The sequence below is a fragment of the Tachyglossus aculeatus genome, chromosome 10 (genome assembly GCF_015852505.1).
Source record: "Tachyglossus aculeatus isolate mTacAcu1 chromosome 10, mTacAcu1.pri, whole genome shotgun sequence".
In the NCBI taxonomy this organism is placed as follows: domain Eukaryota; kingdom Metazoa; phylum Chordata; class Mammalia; order Monotremata; family Tachyglossidae; genus Tachyglossus; species Tachyglossus aculeatus.
In genome coordinates, this window is record NC_052075.1 from 35,965,124 (window position 1) to 35,988,343 (window position 23,220).

Below are 23,220 nucleotides of genomic sequence, written 5' to 3' on the forward strand. Positions count from 1 at the left end.
GTCATGAGAAAATCAATGTCTTTGGAAAATTTATCTCAGAAGACTTCACTTAATTTCTTTTACTGTCATGAGAAAGTCAGCGTCTTCTGAAAGTTTAGTTCTCATCAGTCAGTTCCCAGAAAACCCCTTCCTTTAATTCTGAAAAGTAGTTTCCCTGCATTTAAGTGCTTATTATGTGTCAGGCACTGTACTGAGTGCTGGGGTGGATACAAGATAACCAGATTAGATAGTAAGTTAATCAGTCCATGTCCCACATGGGACCCACTGTCTTCATCCCCATTTTAAAGATAAGGTAACAGAGGAAAAGAGAAGTTAAGGGATTGCCCAAGGTCACACAGCAGGCAGTTGGCGAGGCCGGGTTTAGAACCCAGGTCCTCTGGCTCCCAGGTCCGAGTTCTTTCCACCGAGACCATGCTGCTTCATCAATTCTGTTGGTATCTCTCCAAATATGATGTCACGTGTAAAAAGGAGCTCCTTTTATTTTCATGAGAAAATAAATGTCTTTGGAAAATTTATCTCAGAAGACTTCACTTAATTTCTTTTATTGTCATGAGAAAGTCAGCGTCTTCTGAAAGTTTAGTTCTCATCAGTCAGTTCCCGGAAAACCCCTTCCTTTAATTCTGAAAAGTAGTTTCCCTGCATTTAAGTGCTTATTATGTGTCAGGCACTGTACTGAGTGCTGGGGTGGATACAAGGTAACCAGATTAGATAGTAAATTAATCAGTCCATGTCCCACATGGGACCCACTGTCTTAATCCCCATTTTAAAGATAAGGTAACAGAGGAAAAGAGAAGTTAAGGGATTGCCCAAGGTCACACAGCAGACAAGTGGCAAGGCCGGGTTTAGAACCCAGGTCCTCTGGCTCCCAGGTCCGAGTTCTTTCCACCGAGACCATGCTGCTTCATCAATTCTGTTGGTATCTCTCCAAATATGATGTCACGTGTAAAAAGGAGCTCCTTTTATTTTCATGAGAAAATAAATGTCTTTGGAAAATTTATCTCAGAAGACTTCACTTAATTTCTTTTATTGTCATGAGAAAGTCAGCGTCTTCTGAAAGTTTAGTTCTCATCAGTCAGTTCCCGGAAAACCCCTTCCTTTAATTCTGAAAAGTAGTTTCCCTGCATTTAAGTGCTTATTATGTGTCAGGCACTGTACTGAGTGCTGGGGTGGATACAAGGTAACCAGATTAGATAGTAAATTAATCAGTCCATGTCCCACATGGGACCCACTGTCTTAATCCCCATTTTAAAGATAAGGTAACAGAGGAAAAGAGAAGTTAAGGGATTGCCCAAGGTCACACAGCAGACAAGTGGCAAGGCCGGGTTTAGAACCCAGGTCCTCTGGCTCCCAGGTCCGAGTTCTTTCCACCGAGACCATGCTGCTTCATCAATTTTGTTGGTATTTCTCCAGATATGATGCAGTCAGGAAACACTGCATCTTGATTAGTATATGCTTTATACTTTTTTAATCACTAGATATTAATAAATCTCCACTCCCTTTTGTCATCTATGTTCATTCGGATTTTATTGAGCATTTCTTTTTTTCAGTGATTCAGTGGCAGAATAAGGCTGTTTAAGGTACAGGAATTGTTCATTTGTAGAAATTGAATTGGTATACTTCGAAATAGAGCGGGGCTAGGTTCTTGAAAATGGAGCTCGCTCTGTCCTAGGTACGGTGTGCCTTCCCATACATAAACTTACATGTTATAAGACAGGCGTTCCAAAGCTTAGAAAAATAAGATGAAATTATTTTATGTGCTTTAGACTATTACAGTATGGCTTAAGAAAAAATTGTTTCGTCTTTGCAAAAAGCTGCAAAAAATAGCTTGTTTTGCTGACTGAGGTGTTAGAGAAGAATCTGTCCAACTCGGCTTGTCTTCATAAAGGACCTTGTGACAGACCAACTTATCTGAACGATTCTTTGTGCCTCTGAACTCCTTCCACCAGAAGGTTGCTTCTTCACTAATTTTGGATTCAGGGAGGCAACGTCTTGTGGTGGCAAGAGAGCCTGTCTGTAAGCCGGAGGGTCCGGGTTCGAGTCCAAGCTCTGCCGCAGGCCTGCTGTGTGACAGTGGGCAAGTCACATGACTTCTCTGTTACCTCAGTTTCCTCAACTGCAAAGACACTTGTCTATTTGTTGTCTTGTCTGTCTTCCGCCTTCTAGACTGTGAGCCTCTTGTTGGGTAGGGACCGTCTCTATCTGTTGCCAACTTGTACTTCCCTAGCGCTTAGTACAGTGCTCTGCACACAGTAAGTGCTCAATAAATACAACTGAATGAATGAGATAATATAATGCCTGCCTTTTTCTTTTTTTCTTAATGGTATTTGTTAAGCACTTACTATGTTCCAGGCAGCGTACTAAGCACTGGTCCCTTCCCAACAGCGGGCTCACAGTCTAGAAGACGGCTCGACGTCTAGAAGCTCGAAGACGGCAGGTCCAAAGCAAGCCAAAAAACGAACAAACCACGGCTCATAGAACGGAATCTGTTAATGCAGGAAATTAAGTAGCTGGAAAATAGGAAAAGCGCAAGAAAGGCTTGGAGAAATACATCCATGAGCAGGTCACAGTGATTTATTAGAAGGATCCCAGTTGGTAGATGGCATAGGATTAAGGTGGCATAATAATCATTATGATACTTGTTAAGCACTTAAACTATGTGCCAAGCACTGTTCTAAGCACAGGGCTAGTACAAGGTTTTACACAGTCCCTGTCCCGCATAGGTGTCGCAGTCGTATCCCCATTTTTTACAGATGGGTAACTGAGGCCCAGAGATGTGAAGTGACTTGCCCAAGGTCACACAGTGGACGTAGGGCAGAGCCGGGATAAAGAACCCACGACCTTCCGAATCCCTGGCCCGTGCTCTCCCCATCTCCCTCTCCTTCCCCTCCCCATCCCCCCCGCCTTACCTCCTTCCCCTCCCCACGGCACCTGTATATGTACGTATTTATTACTCTTTATTTATTTTACTTGTACATATTTATTCTATTTGTTTTATTTGGTTTATATGTGTTGTTTTGTTGTCTGTCTCCCCCTTCTAGACTGTGAGCCCACTGTTGGGTAGGGACCGTCTCTATATGTTGCCAACTTGTACTTCCCAAGCGCTTAGTACAGTGCTCTGCACACAGTAAGCGCTCAGTAAATACGATTGATTGAATGAATGAATGGGGTAAATACAAGCTAATCGGTTTGGACACAGTCCGTGTCCCACATGGGGCTCACAATCTTAATCCCCATTTTACAGATGAGGTAAGTGAGGCACAGAGAAGTGAGGTTACTTGCCCAGGGTCACACAGCAGACAAGTGGCAGAGGCAGGATTGGGATCCAAGTCCTTTTGACTCCTGGGCCTGTGCTGTATCCACTAGGCCATGCTGCTTTCCTACCTACGTCATAGGGTTGTGGTGAGGGCAAAAATGAACTAATTACTGTAAGAGTGCCTGGGGAATAGAAGGACTAGACAAAACCAAAGAATTATTTTCAGATATTTATCTGGCTGCTTTAAAATTCATTCATGACTTCTTAAACTGATTGTACATAGCCTGGGGTGGCTATACTCTGGGGTGTGCCTGTATTGCCGCACGGCCATAAATGTATTAACCTACTCGTCTGATTAAAACATGTTTATGGATTTTTCTTCTATTTAGAATGAAGTCCAAACAGCAAAAGAATTTATAAAGATTGTAGAAGCTGCAGAAAATGAGTACCAGGTATGATGTTAGAAAAAAAAAATGGTTTGTATTCATTCTTTCATTCAGTTGTATTTATTGAGTGCTTATGGTGTGCAGAACACTGTCCTAAGCGTTTGGGATTGTACAATTCAACAGTAAACAGACACATTCTCTGCCTACAACGAGATTACAGACTAGATGGGGGAGACAGATATTAATATAAATAAATAAATTACAGAAATGGACACTAATACCATGGGGCTGGGAGGTGGGAAGAACAAAGGGAGCAAGTCAGGGCGATGCAGAAGGAAGTAGGAGAAGAGGAAAGGGGGCTTATTTAGGGAAGGCCTCTTGGAGGAGACTACTTTCATTAAGGCTTTGAAGCGGGGTAGAGTAATTGTCGGATTTGAAGAGGGAGGGCATTCCAGGCCAGAGGCAGGACGTGGACTAGGGGTCGGAGATGGATGAGATCGAGGCAAAGTGAGAAACAAAGCATTAGTGGAGCCAAGTGTGCAGGCTGGGTTGTAGCAGGAGAATAGCGAGGTGAGGTGGGAGGGGACAAGGTGATTGAGAGCTTTAAAGCCAATAGTGAGGAGTCTCTATTTACAGAGGTGGACGAGCAACCAGTTTTTTGAGTGGGGTGGCAGCGTAATATACTTCAAGATACTTTTTCGAGCATCAGTAAACTGAGAATTAAGAGTTTTTGTTTTTTTTGTTTTTAACCAGATCCACCCAGGTTTTGGGGTTGTCGGGGTTTTTTGATCAAATGGAAACACAAGGCGCTCTAGCTCTCCCCATTTTATATATCATCTCTCTTCACCCACCTCCCCCAAGCTCAAGTCCTAACTGAAGCATGCAGTCCTCTCACCTGCCTCCAACCCATTGCTTATATTTTTCCCAATGCCTGGAACTCCCCGACCCAAATTCACCAGCCTTAGCCCTCCCTGCCTTCAAAAGCCTTCCTCCTCCTCCAACAAGCCTTCCCCAATTAATGCCCCAGACCCAAAACCCTATTCCCCAATAGCCGTCTCTAGCACTTACCTCTATTACACACCATCTTCAGCACCTGTCTGTATGTGCATGTTGTGCATTTGATGATTTTTTTCGATTGCACGCTTTGTCACTGTTACTTGGCCTTCCCCATTATTGTACAAGCGTCTTGTGGGCAGGGAATTTTTGTGCTGCTGCCATAGTTTCCCAAGCGCCTAGCACAATCCACTGCACTCCATGAACATTCAGTAATAAATCAGTAGTATTGATTGGGCACTTACTCAGGTGCAGAGCACCGTGCTAAGTTCTTGGGAGAGTATGCTAGAATTAGTAGATGTGATCCCTTGCCCTCAAGGAACTTGTAGTCTTGGGGGGTGGGGGGGGGTAAAATAAAGTACAGGTAAGAAGACACAACAGAGTTTAAAGTTTATTATGTCTGTCCAACACAGGCACTTACTATGTTCCATGCATTGAACTAAATGCTGGGGTGGGTACAAGATCATCAGGGCAGACACAGTCCCTATCCCACATGGGGCTCACAGAGGGAGAACAGGAGTAAATGCCAGTAACAGTAGCACTGCTAATAAATCGTATTGCAAAACTGTCGGGACGGCGTTAGCATTTCTCTGGAAATTACTTTGGTGCTTTACGGGCAGTTACTGTGACTTCTGGCTTTTCATCCTCCTGACTGGATTAACTGTTCTGGTCTTTCTAGACTGCCATCAGTGAGAATTACCAAACCATGTCAGACACTACCTTCAAGGCCTTACGTCGACAGCTGCCAGTCACACGCACCAAGATTGACTGGAATAAGATCCTCAGCTACAAGATTGGGAAGGAAATGCAAAATGCTTAACATGAACATTGCATGACTGGATCGTTTTAGTGTCCTTGTGTACCAATCCAGATTATTACAGAAGTATTCAGAATCGGGGAGCCTCCTAGCCAAGAGTGGTCTTTTGCCTTGGAATCATTGTAATGGAGTAGTTTGGTTAGAGCACGAAGCTTAGCTAATGACCCTTTTTCTTTTTCAATTTCTTGGTTCCCTGGGTTCAGGGAGGGTTGCAAATCAATTTAGATGAAAATCTCTTAGTTTCCACTGCGTTGAAGAGATTTGGGGGAAAGATTATGTATGAGTTGGGAAACGATTTCGACGTACTGTAACCCTGTAATTGAAGTCTGTTGCGTTATTGAAGAAGGCAACTTCTGAAATTTGTTGGATCTTCAAAGGGATCATTGATGGACATTTGGAGTTTCAGGTGATTAATGCTGCTGAAGAAATTGTCTGGCTCCCCCCAGACCTCCTCCACATTGTAAGAGGAGTTTGGGGGAAAGCATTTTCTGTATGAATTTGATTTATACCTTTCTGACTAGTTATTTAGCTAGCTTGGTGTTTAACTGAACTGTTTTTTAAACAAGGCCATGGTCTAATGCTGTTTTAAGATTTTGAAATTAAATGAAAACACTTATTTCAAAATGCATTTAATGCTTGGTTTCTGTGACAGTTACTCCAACGAGCTCAGTTTCCATCTGCCCTTGAGACATTTTTTTATCATGCAGCCACAAATGTATTATAACAAGGCAAATTGTAATATATAATCCTGCACTCCTGACTGTGTCTCAGTTTATTTTTTTTCCCTTGGATTGAAATGTACTAAAATTCAGTGTGACATTAAAATGCAAATTTTCTATTTATTGGAGTAGAGCCTCACTTCCCGATGAGTAATGGACTGTTGAAAATACTGTCTCTGGATTTTGTGGCTTGTTGCTGGTTGTAAATTGGAAAAACTGGAAGTGCCTATGATATGCTGGAGCCTTTAATGTTTCGCTCCTCCTTTTGGTTACACAATGTGCTAATACTAGGAATTGTAGGTGCCTGTTGGTGTTTGCAGCTGGCAGTGGACTGACTTTCCAGTTTGACTGACTGGCCTAGAAGTCCATCAGTTCCTCCCCTTCATTGGTATCCTTCCTCAGATTTCTTAGGGGTGGATAATCTTTTTTTAAGAAACATCATGAAAAATATGTGCGTTGAAGTCTTTCTTTTGCCTTGAGATGTCCAGATTGTGTTTAAATTCTAAGACCTCTACTTTTTCAACCCTGTATTTTTCACTTTATTTCAGAAGTCTTGAAAATCTGCTTTGAAAAATCAGCAGCAGCTATTCTGAAGCCTTACAGGCTATTGTATATTGTCATAGCTGAATTCCTGCAGAAAATACATTAGTATGGATTATCATTTAAGTTTTTAAAAGAGATTTTCCAAGGCTTGGCAGCACCTGGAGTAGGCCTTCTGAATGAAAGATTGGTCACACTTTGATCGTATCTCATAAGGCACCAAGGTCTCATCCACCAGAGAGAAACAGCGTGGTCTAATGGATAGATCTTGGGCCTGGGAGTTAGAAGGATCTTCGTTCTAATCCCACCTCCACCATTTGTCTGCTCTGTGACCTTGGGTAAGTCAATTAACTTCTCTGTGTCTGTTACCTTATCTGTAAAATGGGGATAAGACTTGTGAACCCCTGGGACAGGGATTGAGCCCAACCTGATTAGATTGTATCAACCACAGCACTTAGTACAGTGCCTGACACATAATAACAATAATAATAATAATAATGGCATTTGTTAAGCGTTTACTATGTGACAAGCACTGTTCTAAGCACCGGGGGGTATACAAGGTAATCAGGTTGTCCCACATGGGGCTCACAGTCTTAATCCCCATTTTACAGATGAGGTAACTCAGGCACAGAGAAGTGAAGTGACTTGCCCAGAGTCACACAGCTGACAAGTGGTGGTGCCGGAATTAGAACCCGTGACCTCTGACTCCTAAGCCCGTGCTCTTTCCACTGAGCCACGCTGCTTTTCTATAAGCACATAGTAAGCACTTAACAAATACTTTTTCAAAAAAAGAGGGGAAAGCAGCCACCCCGTAAATAAAACTGATTAGATGTAGCAGAAATTCTAAGCCACCTTTCATGTTACCCCAGAAAGCTTCACCTCTTTGCTCACTGTTCGGGGATCAGTGCCTCTGATGCTTTAACTGAGCTTCTTTCCAAACCAAAATAGCTCCCAAGTATCTGTGGTTACCCTCCTTAGCGCTTTCCTTCCTTCGTTGTGATGCTGTCTGCTGCTGAGAGAAATAGCCTACTTTGGCTTCTGCTGATTCTGGGCCTGGGGAGGGAGGAAGAGAAAGGGGCAGCACCCCTTTTAGGTGGTTTTATTCCATTCGATGCTTGAGGTTACAATAATGAATAGTCATGAAATGTATTTCTCGCTGCTGCAATGGGATGAAATGTGTTTGGAAAATGCTAATTTCTGCCTGCAGCGGTACATTTCTACAATTTCATTTACTTCAGCATTTAGAGATAGACAGCTCCCTACAAATAATGTTCCGTCCACCCTGCCATTCATCATTCCCAACTGCTTAATATGTGCAGTTGTTAGTTATAAATAACTGGAAGCTTTGTGACCCATTGTTTCTTCAGAAGCATAGTGCTTATTTGTTATGCTTCTGCCATTTTAATGGGACTGGGGAAAAAGCTCCTTCTTTGACAATGCAGAAAAATCCCATAATATTTTGTCCTGTAGGAGGTATGTTTTTATATGACACAGTGCTGAAGGTGATGTGGAGTCCTTCATTTTAAATCAGATCTTCCAAATCACTGTTGTTTTGGATCTTGTCTCATCTTTCAGAGATTGAATTTGGAAGGCTTTGTATTTGAAAGTCAGTGGAAGGTGTTGGAGCCTCCCTGACAAAAGTGATGGAGGAGCCTTGGTCAAGTCACAAAGACTTTGGCGTTGAACATCTGCACAACCTAATTGATTTTAGTGCTAATGGTTTGCACAGCGCCACTCACACCCTCTGCTAGTCCCTGCTTACTGTGTGGAAAGTGCCATCCTAAGTGCTTAGGAGAGTACAATGTAATAGATTTGGTAGAGATGTTCCCTGCCCACAAGGAGGTTGAATAAATACTCATTCTCCTCCCTCTTAGACTGTAAGCTAGGGAGTGGGATTGTACTGAATATAATCAATCAATCAATCATATTTATTGAGCGCTTACTGTGTGCAGAGCACCGTACTAAGCGCTTGGGAAGTACAAGTTGGCAACATATAGAGACAGTCCCTACCCAACAGTGGGCTCCCAGTCCTTAATGTGATTATTATTAGCAAAGAGCATGCTGAGCTGCTTTATCCAGGGCCGGCGGTTCCCAACCCCTAATCCCTGGGGAGAGTGCAAAGCACAGTATTCAAGTTAGGGCCAAAGGGAATGGGCCGCTCTCTGATGGGGAGGTCAGAGCCGAAGTGGACCTGGAGCGGGGCTGAGGACGGGCCTGAGATGGTGCCAGGGACAGACGCTCGGGACAACTGTCGGGTTAGTACTCTCCACCTCTGTGGTGACGATGGATGCCCTCACACCCAGGCATTTACAGCTCTGGAAGTCACGGACCAGGCATTCCGCCTGCAAGCAAATTTTCTCATTGTCCCTTGCTCTTGAGTCTTTCAGTTCCAACACATGCTCACACTCTTCCTCCTGTCCCCCATTGTGAAATTCCCTCCTTAAATGCACCAAATCAAGTCCCTCCCCACCTACAAGGCCCACGTGAAAACCCTCCTCCCCGAGGACGTATTCCCCAATTAATCCCCACCTCCCTGATCTAGTCATCCCATAAGTCTCTTGTGCAATTACTCGTAAATCAGTTCATTTATTCCCTTTTTTATAGTCCTTCCTACTTACTTTTGTTACCAGTTGTATCCTTTTCTTTTTGCTTCCATTATATGTTTACATTGAGTCTTCCTTTCTTCCCCATTAGACTGTAAGCTCCTTGGTACCTTGTATTTTATTTTATGCCCTTTCCCAAGTGCCTATTTCACTACTCATAGAGCACCCAGTAGAGTGCTCTGTGTCCTGCGGCCATCCAGTACAGTCTTTTATATAAGGTAGACAATTCAGTGTTCGGTACCTTGCCCCATGGAAGAGGTCACCTTCCTGGCTTCTTAGTATTCCACTTCAGGGGCACAAGGATTCCTCATGCCCTGACCTCTTCCCAGGCTGCTAGTGTAGGACACAGAGCTGTTTGGTCAGAAATGCCATTCTGAAATCCCTGTGAGAGGACAAGGTGAGAAAGTGTATGAGTAGGGGGAAAAGATTGCCACACCCTGCGTTCATCAGCCCTTGGCCCAGGGGGAATATTACTACTAATAATGATGGTATTTAAGTGCTTACTATGTGCCAAGCACTGTCCTAAACGCTACTAATACCTGCTTCTCCTTAATGCACATGCGTGTTCTGAGGATAAAATGAGATAACCGATTTGGAAGCACTTTGGAAGATAAAAAAAGCTTTGCAAATTCAAGGTGTTTATTAAATATAGATTACTATTTAATAACAATAATAACTTGTTATTCCAGGCCCCACTGTGGTTCTCGACCTCCCATCCTTCCCTGAAGACAGCAATCCAGAGGGAACCTCCAAGATCCACATGGTTTCTGAAAACCCACATGTTTAGTGACCAGGCTTTGAAGTTGGGGCGTGCCCGGCTTTGGTGGCTAGAAGGAGGGCCGCCAGGCCCAGATGGGAATGGGGAGGCAGCGAGAGACATTCCCCCAGTGGAAATCGGAAAGTGCTGGTGAAGCTCCCCCAGCTTGCTTGTTCTTACACAGATTTCCTATTGACGAAGTCCTCGCCCCTCCTCAGTGGGGAGAGACGTCACAAGGCTGGGAACGGGTGCCGGGGGGGCGGGGGGGGGGGAAGGAATGCAGGGAAACAGGTTCAGCCCGAAGGAGTCTAATCAGGCTCTCCTCGTGTCTGCCCCCTCCACCCCCCGATTCCTGACCCCTGTCCCATCCCCTCTGTATCTGGCCTGCCTGGGCCCTGGGTGGGGGCAGTGGGGGCATTACTGATCCCTGAGATTAGGGGGAGAATGAGCTACAGGGGCCTGGGGGAGATCAGGAAGGGGCTTCAGTTTCCTGCCCACAAGGGAATGCCCCAAGCAATTAGAAATCACCCAGCTGTCCCCGTAGGACAGAGGCTTTGGGAAAATCTCGGCAGGAAGAGTGAGAAGTGGACACTCCCCTTCTCCCTTCCCCTTCCTTCCTCTCCCCCTCATCCCCCCTCCGTCCCCCCCATCTTACCTCCTTCCCTTCCCCACAGCACATGTATATACGTATATATGTTTGTACATAGTTATTACTCTTTATTTTACTTGTACATATCTATTCTATTCATTTTATTTTGTTAATATGTTTGGTTTTGTTCTCTGTCTCCCCCTTTTAGACTGTGAGCCCACTGTTGGGTAGAGACTGTCTCTATGTGTTGCCAACTTGTACTTCCCAAGCGCTTAGTACAGTGCTCTGCACACAGTAAGCGCTCAATAAATACGATTGATGATGATGATGATGACACTGCGCCAGGTCTCCTTGTCAAGGGGAATTTGCTTCACGAGTAGCTCCAGTGGCTACCCATCCATCTCTGCAACAAGCAGAGATTCCTCACTGTTGGCTTTAAGGCACTTCACTCCATCAGCTCTCTCCCTCCTATTTATCCTCACTCCTTTCCCACTACGACCCAGCCCGCACACTTCAACAACCTTATACACTGGGCCCCAATCTCTTCTCTCATCATCAACTCCTTGCTCATGCTCTCCTTCCTACCTGGAACTTCCTCCCCCCATCCTCCCTCTGACCTGGGATTCCCTCCCCACTTGTGTGCAATAGACCACCACTCTCCCTTGTTCAAAGCTTACTTAAAAGTACATCTCCTCCAAAAAATCTTTTCTGACTAATGCTGTGCACAAAGAATGTGCTCAGTGAATATCACCGATAGAGGTGATACATCTTCCCAACCTATTGTGCCTCCCTTCTGCCTCACCCTGGCACTGAGCCCAAACCCTTAAGCATTGAGGTACTCCCCACTCACCCCCACCAAACTTTAGTACAATATGTCTCTATACTTTCTTTCACGGTATTTGTTCATTGTTAAGTGCTCACTGTACATACAAGCTAATCAGGTTGGACACAGTCTTAATTCCCATTTTACTGATAAAGGAACTGAGGCCCAGAGAAGTGTGACTTGCCCCAGGTCACATAGCAGACAAGTGGAAGAGCCAGGATTAGGGCCAGGGTCTTCTGATTTCCAGGCCTGTGCTCTATCCTTAGGCCTCACTGGTTCTCTTACCTGTTTCCTTTCCTTGTGATTTATTTTAATATTTGTCTCCCCTGCTATATTATGTTCCTTGAGGGCCGGGACTATATGTACTGACTCTACTGAACTCCTCCACAATCACTTAGTATAGTGTACAAAGTGAGTGCTCAAATTCCATTGATTAGTGGGTTACTGGGGACTGGTAGGGGGCCAATGTGGACTGGTGGAGGCCAGTGCAGTCCTGTGGGGACGAATGGGAACTGACTAGGAGGAGCAGCGTGGCTCAGTGGAGAAGAGCACGGGCTTTGGAGTCAGAGGTCATGGGTTCGGATCCCAGCTCCGGCACATGTCTGCTGTGTGACCTTGGGCAAGTCACTTAACTTCTCTGAGCCTCAGTTACCTCATCTGTAAAATGGGGATTAAGACTGTGAGCCCCATGTGGGACAACTTGATCAGCTTGTATCCACCCCCAGCGCTTAGAACAGTGCTCTGCACATAGTAAGCGCTTAACAAATGCCATTATTATTATTATAATTATTACTGGTGGGGGTTGATATCTGAACGCTGCTCAGAAGCTCCTAACAAACTCCCGGCAAGGTGACATCCTCCTGGCTCCTGCAAGCCAGTTGCACAAGGGGCCTAGTGGTAGAAGCCATATAACGTCCACTCCTCAACCCAGCTCAGTCCTGGAGGCCACTTGAGGAAGGGTCCGCAGGCCACACGCCAGCCTTACCAGCATCCCCCATGCTCCCAGATAAAACTCTGCCTCATGGACCCACCAAACGTGTTGCCCACGAGCCTGTTCTTTTGGGGGACTTGGCCGTACTCCCTGGCCCTTTGAGGGTGGAGGAAAGCTGACTTCCAGGGCCCTGCCCAGACTGCCGGGTCACACATAGGCCTCCAGGGGAGTCCTGGCAAATCAATCAATCAATCAATCGTATTTATTGAGCGCTTACTATGTGCAGAGCACTGTACTAAGCGCTTGGGAAATACAAATTGGCAATACATAGAGACAGTCCCTACCCAACAGTGGGCTCACAGTCTAAAAGGGGGAGACAGAGAACAAAACCAAACATACCAACAAAATAAAATAAATAGGATAGAAATGTACAAGCAAAATAAATAAATAAATAAATAGAGTAATAAATATGTACAACCATATATACATATATACAGGTGCTGTGGGGAAGGGAAGGAGGTAAGATGGGGGATGGAGAGGGGGACGAGGAGGAGAGGAAGGAAGGGGCTCAGTCTGGGAAGGCCTCCTGGAGGAGGTGAGCTCTCAGTAGGGCCTTGAAGGGAGGAAGAGAGCTAGCTTGGTGGATGGGCAGAGGGAGGGCATTCCAGGCCCGGGGGATGATGTGGGCCGGGGGTCGATGGCGGGACAGGCAAGAACGAGGTACAGTGAGGAGATTAGCGGTGGAGAAGCGGAGGGTGCGGGCTGGGCAGTAGAAGGAGAGAAGGGAGGTGAGGTAGGAGGGGGCGAGGTGATGGACAGCCTTGAAGCCCAGGGTGAGGAGTTTCTGCCTGATGCAAAGCCACAGGCCTGCGATGAGAGAAGGATTGGGGGCTCAATTCCAGTTTTTCCATGGTGGGTTTGCTAGGTTTGGAAACCTATATCCCTGCCAGGGTCTCTTTGCAGCATTCTTTGCACCCTTAATGTGGCCTGAGAAACAGAGAGGACTGCCCCCTCTCCCCCCAAAAAACTTCAGGGGGAATGTGTGTCAGGGGTGGAGGCTCAAACATACACCAAGCAGAACCAACTCGGGCAAGAGCCCAAGTGATCAGGTGGCCCAAGGGCTGGTGGTAAAGGCTTGAGGGGTGGGAGTTGGGAGATCTGGGTTCTAGTGCCAGCTCTGCCACTGGCAGGGCAGCATGACCTTCGTCAAGTCACTCAACTGCAAATTCAATTTCCTCAGTTGCAGAATGAGGATAACAATCTGGGCCTCTCCCTACCTCATAAGGCTGCTATGATAGCAAAATGAGATAAATGATGTGAAAATGGAACATTGAAAGCACTCAAATTCACCCTAAAACCACTCTGTTGTTACATTAGGGTCCGTATTTCAAGGTAAAAGTCTTCCTGGAAGAAGCAAGCAGGGGAGTTAGAGGCGGGGCTGGAACATGGCTGGAGAGGAAGGGAACTGGATCTTGAAGAAACTCATTTATACCCAACCCCAGCACTATCATATACGTAATTATTCAGTTGTATGGACAGGGAATATGTCTGTTCATAGTTATTTTGTACTCTCCCAAGTGCTTAGTACGGTGCTTTGCACACAGTAAGCGCTCAATAAATACAATCGAATGAATGAATGTTCAACTACTTATTTTGATTCCTTTAAAGATTTTTACATTTGTCTCCCCCTCCTAGAGGTATGCTACTTGTGGGCAGGAGATGGGCCCACGGTATTCCACGCTTCTCCACGGCCTAGTCCAGTACTCTGCTCCAAATGGGTACTCAGTAAATACTGTCACTACCACTTTTCCTATTGGCAGTAAATCCCCTTTGTGCAGATATGCTGAGACTTACAACCTGTATGCAGGAATGTCTTAGAAATTCAAACATGAATTTCTCAGTGGATGCACAGGCTTGGGAGTCAGAAGGGCCTGAGTTTTAATCCCTGATCCGTCACTTACCTGCTCTGTGACCTTGGGTAAATCACTTAATTTATCTGTGCCTCAGTTACCTCATCTGTAAAATGGGGATTAAGAGCATGAGCACCTTGTGGGACGGGGATTGGGTTCAACTTGATAAGACTGATAAGATAAGATAAGATAAGACTGATAAGACTGTATCTACCTCGGTGCTTAGTTCTGTGCCTGGAACGTAGTAAGCACTTAACAAATACCTTCTTAAAAAAAAAAAAAAAGGAAGTAATTGAAATCTTCTCTCCTTTCCAGAGGCCAACTTGGAGTGGGGAAGGGAGGGCTGGGGGAGGTAAGTGGAGCTGGGATTTGAACCCATGATCTCTGACTCCAAAGCCCGGGCTCTTTCCACTGAGCCACGCTGTTTCTCTGCGCTCAGTAAATACGATTGAATGAATGAATGATGATGATGGCATTTCTTAAGCGCTTACTATGTGCAAAGCCCTGTTCTAAGCGCTGGGGGGGGGATACAAGGTGATACGATTGAATGAATGAATGACTCCCTTCCTAGGCCTCGTTGGTGCCTGTTTTTCCTTTCCTCTTCTCCCCATCCCCCCCACCCTACCTCCTTCCCCTCCCCACAGCACCTGTATATATGTTTGTACAGATTTATTACTCTGTTAATTTTACTTGTCTATATTTACTATTCTATTTATTGTGTTAATGATATGCATCTAGCTTTATTTCGATTTATTCTGATGACACCTATCCCCATGTTTCGTCTTGCTGTCTGTCTCCCCCTTCTAGACTGTGAGCCCGTGGTTGGGTAGGGACCGTCTCTATAATGTTGCCAATGTGTACTTCCCAAGCGCTTAGTACAGTGCCCTGCACACAGTAAGCGCTCAATAAATACAATTGAATGGATGAATCTGGACAGGTATTGTTCCTCTGCATTGGGCCAAAACACTAGGGAACCTCTCCTGCTGTTTACTGTTACATGGCAGTCCCGTCCAGAGTATTGGCAGGGCCACTGGCTTGAAGGTGACTGTGGATGCAGAGGTATGATTGGGGTGGGGGGGCGGGGAGTTGATTTTGGGTGTGTGTGTATGTGTGTGCATGTGTGTGTGTGTACGAAAGCTGAAACAAAACTGGTTTGGGGCCGCATTTCACCTGGAGGGAGACACGTATACTCCAATATGCCATGGCCCAGCCATTTTCTTTGAAGAGATGGGAGGGTCCGTTTCGTTAAGCTTGTCTGCTCGGCTCCTGCTCCTGATGAAACCTGCCCACTTTCCCCTTGAGGGAGAGGGAGACGGATGGGCTCCGAGCAGGGCAGGACGCAGCCTGCCCCACCGGGGACGTTGTACAGAAAGTGGTTTGACAGGAGGAGGAGGACGGAGAAGGAAGAGGAAGACGCAGAGGAGGAGGAAGTGGATGAGGAGCTGGCTCTTCCAAAGGTGAGGAATTCTTCTGGGTGACTTTTTTTTAACCTGTCAACCAATCAATCAGTCAATCGTATTGATTGAGCATTTACTCTGAAGAGCAATGTGCTAAGCGCTTGGGAGAGTATGATATAACAATATAACAAATTCCCTGCACACAACCAGCCTGCCTGTCCACCAATTGCTCCCCCTACAACATTGCAGGGTTTCATGAATTTCTTTATTATAATAATAATAATAATAATAATGGCATTTATTAAGCGCTTACTATGTGCAAAGCCCTGTTCTAAGCGCTGGGGAGGTTATAAGGTGATCAGGTTGTCCCACAGGGGGCTCACAGTCTTCATCCTCATTTTACAGGTGAGGGAACTGAGGCACAGAGAAGTGAAGTGACTTGCCCAAAGTCACACAGCTGACAGTTGGCGGAGCCGGGATTTGAACCCATGACCTCTGACTCCAAAGCCCAGGCTCTTTTCCACTGAGCCACGCTGCTTCTCTATTCCCTTTATTCACCTAAGACTATTATTTCTGGCTAATTTTTCTTAACTTTTATGTATTTATCAACCCAGGTAATTTCCTGGAAGTTAGGGGCCACATCTCATACTTCATCTCTTTGTTTCCCAAGTGTCCAGTCCAGTGTCCTGCACACAGTAGGCACTCACTTCAGTGCTTGGGAAAAGATAGGCATTCAGCGTTGTGCTCTTCCCAGGGCAGTCATTCAGTACAGTCCTCTGCATGTAGTAGATGTCCAGAGCCATGCTCCGCAAAAAACAGGCGTTCAGTACAGTGCTCTGCACACAGTAGGTGCTTAAGTGATACCGTTGATAGAAATACCGGTATGTGCAAGAAATGCACTATTCACCAGCTATTTACCAACAGCATGGCTTATTAAACACTTAGTACAGTGCTCTGCACACAGTAAGTGCCCAGTAAATATGATTGAATGAATGGATAGAGCCTGGGCCTGGGAATCAGAAGGACATGGGTTCTAATCCAGGCTCTGCCACTTGTCTGCTGGGTGACCTTGGGCAAGTACCTTCACTTCTCTGGGCCTCAGCAACCTCATCTGTAAAATGGGGATTAAGATTGCAAGCCCCATGTGGGACAGGGACTGTATCCAACCTGATTACTTGTACATATTCTATTTTATTTGGTTTATATGTTTTGTTGTCTGTATCCCCCTTCTAGACTGTGAGCCCGCTGTTGGGTAGGGACCGTCTCTAGATGTTGCCAACTTGTACTTCCCAAGCGCTTAGTACAGTGCTCTGCGCACAGTAAGCGCTCAACAAATACGATTGAATGATTAGCTTATATTTAGCCCAGTGCTTAGAACAGTACTTGGCAATAAGAAATTCCATAATTAATTAAGTATAATTAACTCACTTCTGAAGAAGAAGACAGGGAAAGAGGAAGAGGAGGAAGCAAAAGAGGAAGAGGAAGAAGGGACTGGCATTTTTCTAATTTGTGTTGTCCCATTGACCTCCAGTTTTGCCCAAGGGGTCCCGACCTCTAAGGCAGGTTAATCCCGAAGCCGGGGACTGGCATTCACGGTGCCATCCGAACGGAGCCCAGGGTGATTTGGGAGGTGTTTCAGCGGGGCCGTAACTCCGGGGCCCGGAGGAGGGACCAGAGGCAGTGTTCCCTTGGAGGGGGGCTGGCCGGGGCTACAGAAGGACCCAGAAAGCGAGCCCTTTGGCTGGGTGGATGGGATGAGCTGGGGCAGGACTGTCCCGGCCTGGAATGGTGGGCCCCAGGGAGAGCACAAACCCACACGCTGCCCAGTTTTTCAGCCGGCATGGGAGCAGTGTCACTAGGAAACCTTTCCAGGGCTGTAGGAGAAAGGGCGAGCAGGAACGACGAACTTCTGGAGGTGTGAGCTTCAGACAAAACTGCTGGACAAACCTCCACGCCTCCAAGACTCAGCAGGCAGGGCGGGGTGCCTCAGGGAGTCACCCCAAATGAGGCCAGCCTTTCCAAGAGAAATCGACACTGGGACATGCCCCAGGCCAGCCGAGTTCCCTCCTTCGACCCTGAGGAAAAACTGTAGGAGAAATATCCGGCAAGAACCGAGAAGGATCTTGGCATAGTGGAAAGAGTCCGGGGCTGGGAGTCAGAGGACCTGGGTTCTAATTCCGGCTCTGCCGCTTGTCTGCTGGGTGACCTTGGGCAAGTCACTTAGCTTCCCTGGGCCACAGTTTCCTAATCTGTAAAATGGAGTTTGAATTTGTTCTATGCACCTCTTTTCACTCTTTTCTCCTTTTTGCATCGCTCTTGCACCTGGATTTGTACCCTTTATTCACCCCACCCACGGCCTCACAGCACTTATGTACTAGAGAAGCAGTGTGGCCTGGTGGAAAGAGCAAGGGCCTGGGCTCTAATCCTGACTCCGCCCCTTGTCTGCTGTGTGACCTTAGTCAAGTCACTTAATTTCTCTGTGCTTTACTTACTGCATCTGTAAAATGAGGATTAAAACTGTGAGTTCTATGTGGGACATGGACTTTGTCCGACCTGATTACCTTGTATCTACCCCAGTGCTTAGTATACGGCAGTCCCTCCTACTTGGACTGTGAGCCCCATGTGGGACAGGGACGGTGTCCCACCTCATAGACTTGTATCTGCCCCAGGGCTTAGAATAGTGCTTGACACATAGTAGGTGCTTAACAATTTCCATTAAAAAAAAAAATCAGCTGTAGAGCAAGGTACGACGGATGGATTTAAAAAGAACGGAAGACCAATATGTCCAGATATGCTAGGGCAGCCCCCGTGCCCCCAGGAAGCCAGGGGAAAGCTGTCCTGTGTAAGGAGAAGGACAGGGCAGGAAAAGACTGTTAGCTCATGTGGGCAGGGAATGTTTCGGTTTATTGTTATATTGTACTCTCCCAAGTGCTTAGTACAGTGCTCTGCATACAGTAAGTGCTCAATAAATATAACTGAATGAATGCTGTCCACAACCAGGAGGAACACTAGTAGCGGCCAGAACAGCCCCTCCTGCAAAGTCAATTCTAACTGGTTGAGTTGGTCACCATCTCGTGAGAGGGAGATGAGGACCTCAGGGCAGCAATCAGTGGTATTCATGGAGCACTTAGTGTTTTCAGAGCACTGTACTAAGCACTTGGGAGAGTACAGTGCGACAGAGGTTTTTTCTTTTCATGGTATTTGTTAGGAGCCAGGCACTGTACTGAGTTCTGGGATAGATACAAGGTGATCAGGTTAATCAGCCCTGTCTCACAAAGGGCTCACAGCCTTAATCCCCATTTTATAGATGAGGTAATTGAAGCACAGAGAAGTTAAGTGACTTGTCCAAGGTCACCCAGCAGACAGGTGGAGGACCTGGGATTAGAACCCAGATCCTCCTTACTTCCAGGCCCGTGCTCTGTCCACTAGACCACACTGCATCTCAACAGACCGTAAACTCACTGTGGCCAGGGAATGTGTCTGTTAGGTTGTTGTAGTGAACTCTCCCATGTGTTTAGTGCAGTGCTCTGCACACAAGTGCTCAAATAAAAGAGGAAAAGACGAGGGACGGAGGCAAAGAGTGAGAGAAAAAGAGAGAAATCTGAGGCTTTCTTGGGCCAGGAAAGACATTTGCATTTTTCTTGAGCAATGAATGGACAATAGAGAAATTCAAGGAATCAATGTCATATTTATTGAGTGTTTACTGTGTGCAGAGCACTGTAGTAAGCACTTGGGAAATACTACAGATTTGATAGACGTGTTATTTGCCCACAAAGGAGCTAGAGGGCCAGACAGACATTAATCTAAATTAAGGATATATATATATATATGTATATATATATATATATATATATATATGTGTGTGTGTGTGTGTGTGTGTGTGTGTGTGTATATGTGTATATATATATATATATATATATGTCATTTATTTATTTTTAATGTTATTTGTTAAGAGCTTACTATGTGCCAGGCCCTGTACTAAGCACTGGGGTAGATACAAGGTAATCAGGTTGGACAAAGTCCATGTCCCACAAAGAACTCACAGTTTTAATCCTCATTTTACAGATGCAGTAAGTAAAGCACAGAGAAATTAAGTGACTTGACTAAGGTCACACAGCAGACAAGGGGCAGAGTCAGGATTAGAGCCCAGGCCCTTGCTCTTTCCACCAGGCCACACTCCTTCTCTAGTACATAAGTGCTGTGAGGCCGTGGGTGGGGTGAATAAAGGGTACAAATCCAGGTGCAAGAGCAATGCAAAAAGGAGAAAAGAGTGAAGAGAGGTGCATGGAGCAATTTTTCAGAAAAATGATCTGGGAAGCAGAAGTCAAGTAGTGACTGGAGAGGGAAGATCTGGAGGCAGGGAGGTCAATGTGGAAGCTGTAGCAGTAGTCGAGACAGGATATCACAAGTGTTTTAATCAGAATGGTGTCAATTTGAATGGTGAGGGAGGACCAAATTCTGGAGAGGTTGTGGAGCTAGAACCAAGAAGATTTAGTGGCTGATAATATGTGGGCTGAAGGAGATGTATCAATCAATCAGTCAAACAATCATATTTATTGAGCACCTACTGTGTGCTGGGTACTGTACAATATAAGAGAGTTAGTAGACATGTTCCCTGACCATGACAAACTTATATAAGTCAAGTATAATGCCAAGGTGGCAGGATTAGAGCCCACTCTTGGGTAGGGACTGTCTCCATATGTTGCCAACTTGTACTTCCCAAGCGCTTAGTACAGTGCTCTGCACACATTAAGTGCTCAATAAATACGATTGATTGATTGATTGTGAGATAGGAATCAGATCATAAATTTCTTGCAGGCAGAGACTGGGCTTTTAACTTTACTATATCCCATCAAGTACCTAGTGCAGTGCTCTGCCCACAATAGGTACGCAGCTTAGTGTTCAACATGCAGTAAACTCCCAGTAGAATGCTCTGCATTCAGTATGCCCCCACAACAGTGCTTAGCACACAGTAAGCACCCAAAACAGTTTCTACACACAATAGACACTCAATAAATAATATTGAACGAATGGATGTGTCCTCAGCACACACCATGAATAATCCTTGGGCTGCAGCTGATGATAAGAGAGAACTTCAGGACTAATTGGGGAGGGGTGTGGAGAGGAGCAGGTCTGAACACACAAACCTGAGTACACAAGGTTGAGACTGTCTGTTCTCAACTTTTTAGTCCTTCCTCCTGGAATTCTGGAGGAGAGTAATCAGTAAGCACTAGGCGCTTGGGAGAATATAACACAACCAATTTGGTAGACAAAACAAGCTAAAAGTCTAGAGGGGAGACGGGTGGTCCAGGGCCCCGCCTGATGATAGGCCTCACCAGGAAGGAAAATACTTAGGAGGGGCCTTTTCCACCTCAGTTCCCTTTGGCTCTTCTCGGGTGACAGTGAAAAGTCAACAGTTTAGAGAAGGAGCATGGCCTAGTGAATGCAGCACAAGTCTGAGAATTAGAAGGACCTGAGTTCTAATCTTGGCTCTGCCATTTGTCTGCTGTGTGACCTGGGGCAAGTCACCCCAGTTCTCTGTGCCTCAGTTACCTCATCTGTAAAATGGTTAAGATTGAGGGCCCCGTGTGGGACAGGGACTGTGTCCAACCCGATTATCTTGTAGATATCCACCCCAGCACTTAGAACAGTGTCTGGTGCAGAGTAAGTGCTTAACAAAGACCATTACAAAATTAAATTAAAAAAACTGCGGGGGTGGAAGGGTATGGCGGCATGGAGAAGGAGCAATCTCCCACTTCCTCCTTCTCCACCCACCAACCTCCCCTGGATGGGGGAAGACCAAGAAAGGGATTCCCCAGGGGGAAGGAGTTCCACTAAGGAACACAGCACCACTGAAGAATTTAGGAACTACAATAAAGAACTGAGAACACTCCCTTCACCAATCTGAGAATCCCAAGCAGGTGATCAGGATACACGGGGTGCCACGGTACCTGAGCTTGGAGAAATCTAAAAATGGGGCAAGAACACTATAATAATTAGTATGGTATTTCTTAAACGCTTACTCTGCGCCACAGCCCACAGGTAGTCCAGTAACTCCTAAATCATAATCACAATCCAAGTAGGAAGGAGTAGGATTGAAGACCCATTTTCCAGATGAGGAGAATGAGACACAGAGAAGTGATTTGCCCAAGGTCATTCATTCATTCAATCATATTCATTTAGCGCTTATTGTGTGCAAAACACTGTACTATGTGCTTGGGAGTGTACAATATTACAATAAGTAGACACATTCTAGGCCCATCCCAATGGAAGTCCGGGGCAGCTGGGCTGGGCTGTGGAGGGCCCCGTCGGCTGGGCTCTGTCCTTGAACAGTGCTTTGCACATAGTAAGCACTTAATAAATGCCATTACTATTATTATTATTATTATTATTATTATTATTATTATTATTATTCCTGCCTGCCAAGCGTGGCTTAGTGGAAAGAGCCCGGGCTTGGAAGTCAAAGGTCATGGGTTTTAATCCCGCCTCTGCCACTTGTCAGCTGGGTGACTTTGGGCAAGTCACTTCACTTCTCTGCCTCAGTTACCTCATCTGTAAAATGGGGATTAAGACTGTGAGCCCCCCGTGGGACAATCTGATCACCTTGTATCCTTCCCAGCGCTTAGAACAGTGCTTGGCACATAGTAAGCGCTTAACAAATACCATCATCATCATGTCCAGACCCACCAGCACACCCTGGCCCCTACTAGGATGGGTTTTTTCCCCAAGTATGGCCCTAGGCCCTCGGTTTATCGTTCTGCTCCTCAGCAAGTCTGAGCTGCCCGGAACCTGCCAGAGCTGGATAAGCCCCAGGCCTAGGGGTGGGTCCCATTCCAGCAGACTTCTCATCTCAGAGATTCCTCAGACTCCAGAGCTTTAGGGTTTTTTTGGTTTTGTTTTTATTTTTCCCCAGAAACTGGACAGCTCTGCCTGGGTGTTTAAGTTCCCTGGCTGTTTAGGGGGCAAGAGGAGACAGAAAGGAAGCAGTGCGGCCTAGTGAATAGAGCACAGGCCTGGTAGTTAGAAGGATCTGAGTTCTAATCCCAGCTCTGCCACTTGCCTTCTGAGACGTTGGGCAATCGTTTCACTTCTCCCGGCCTCAGTTTCCTCATCTGTAAAATGGGGATAAAATGTCTGTTCTTCCTCTCTCTGAGACTGTGAGCCCTGTGTGGGTCAGAGACTGTGTCCCAACTACTGATTTTATCCACCCCAGCACTTAACTCGGGGCTTAACGCACAGTAAGCATTTAGTAACTCCTATCATTAAAAGGATGAGGACAAAGAAGGAGAGTCAATTATGGAGGAATAATATGATAATAAAAATAATAATGATCAGGAGTCAGTCTTCCGCTAGCATGTGGCAGATTCTTTCCGTGGGGTTAGAGCTCAACAGCCTCAATTGCCTTTGGCAAGGCTCCCATTGTTCCAGGCACTAATCTCAGT

General features: G+C 45.8%; 1 protein-coding gene across 1 annotated transcript in view; it reads left to right on the plus strand.

Annotated features, from left to right (window-relative positions):
* Positions 1-6,349, plus strand: part of CAPZA2 (capping actin protein of muscle Z-line subunit alpha 2) — a 52,337-nt gene extending 45,988 nt beyond the window's left edge. The window contains exons 9-10 of the mRNA XM_038753031.1: positions 3,643-3,705; positions 5,372-6,349. Coding sequence (XP_038608959.1) covers positions 3,643-3,705; positions 5,372-5,512 — 204 coding nt within the window. The 3' untranslated portion in view covers positions 5,513-6,349. The remainder of the gene's footprint in view (positions 1-3,642; positions 3,706-5,371) is intronic.
* Positions 6,350-23,220: the final 16,871 nt, after the last annotated feature.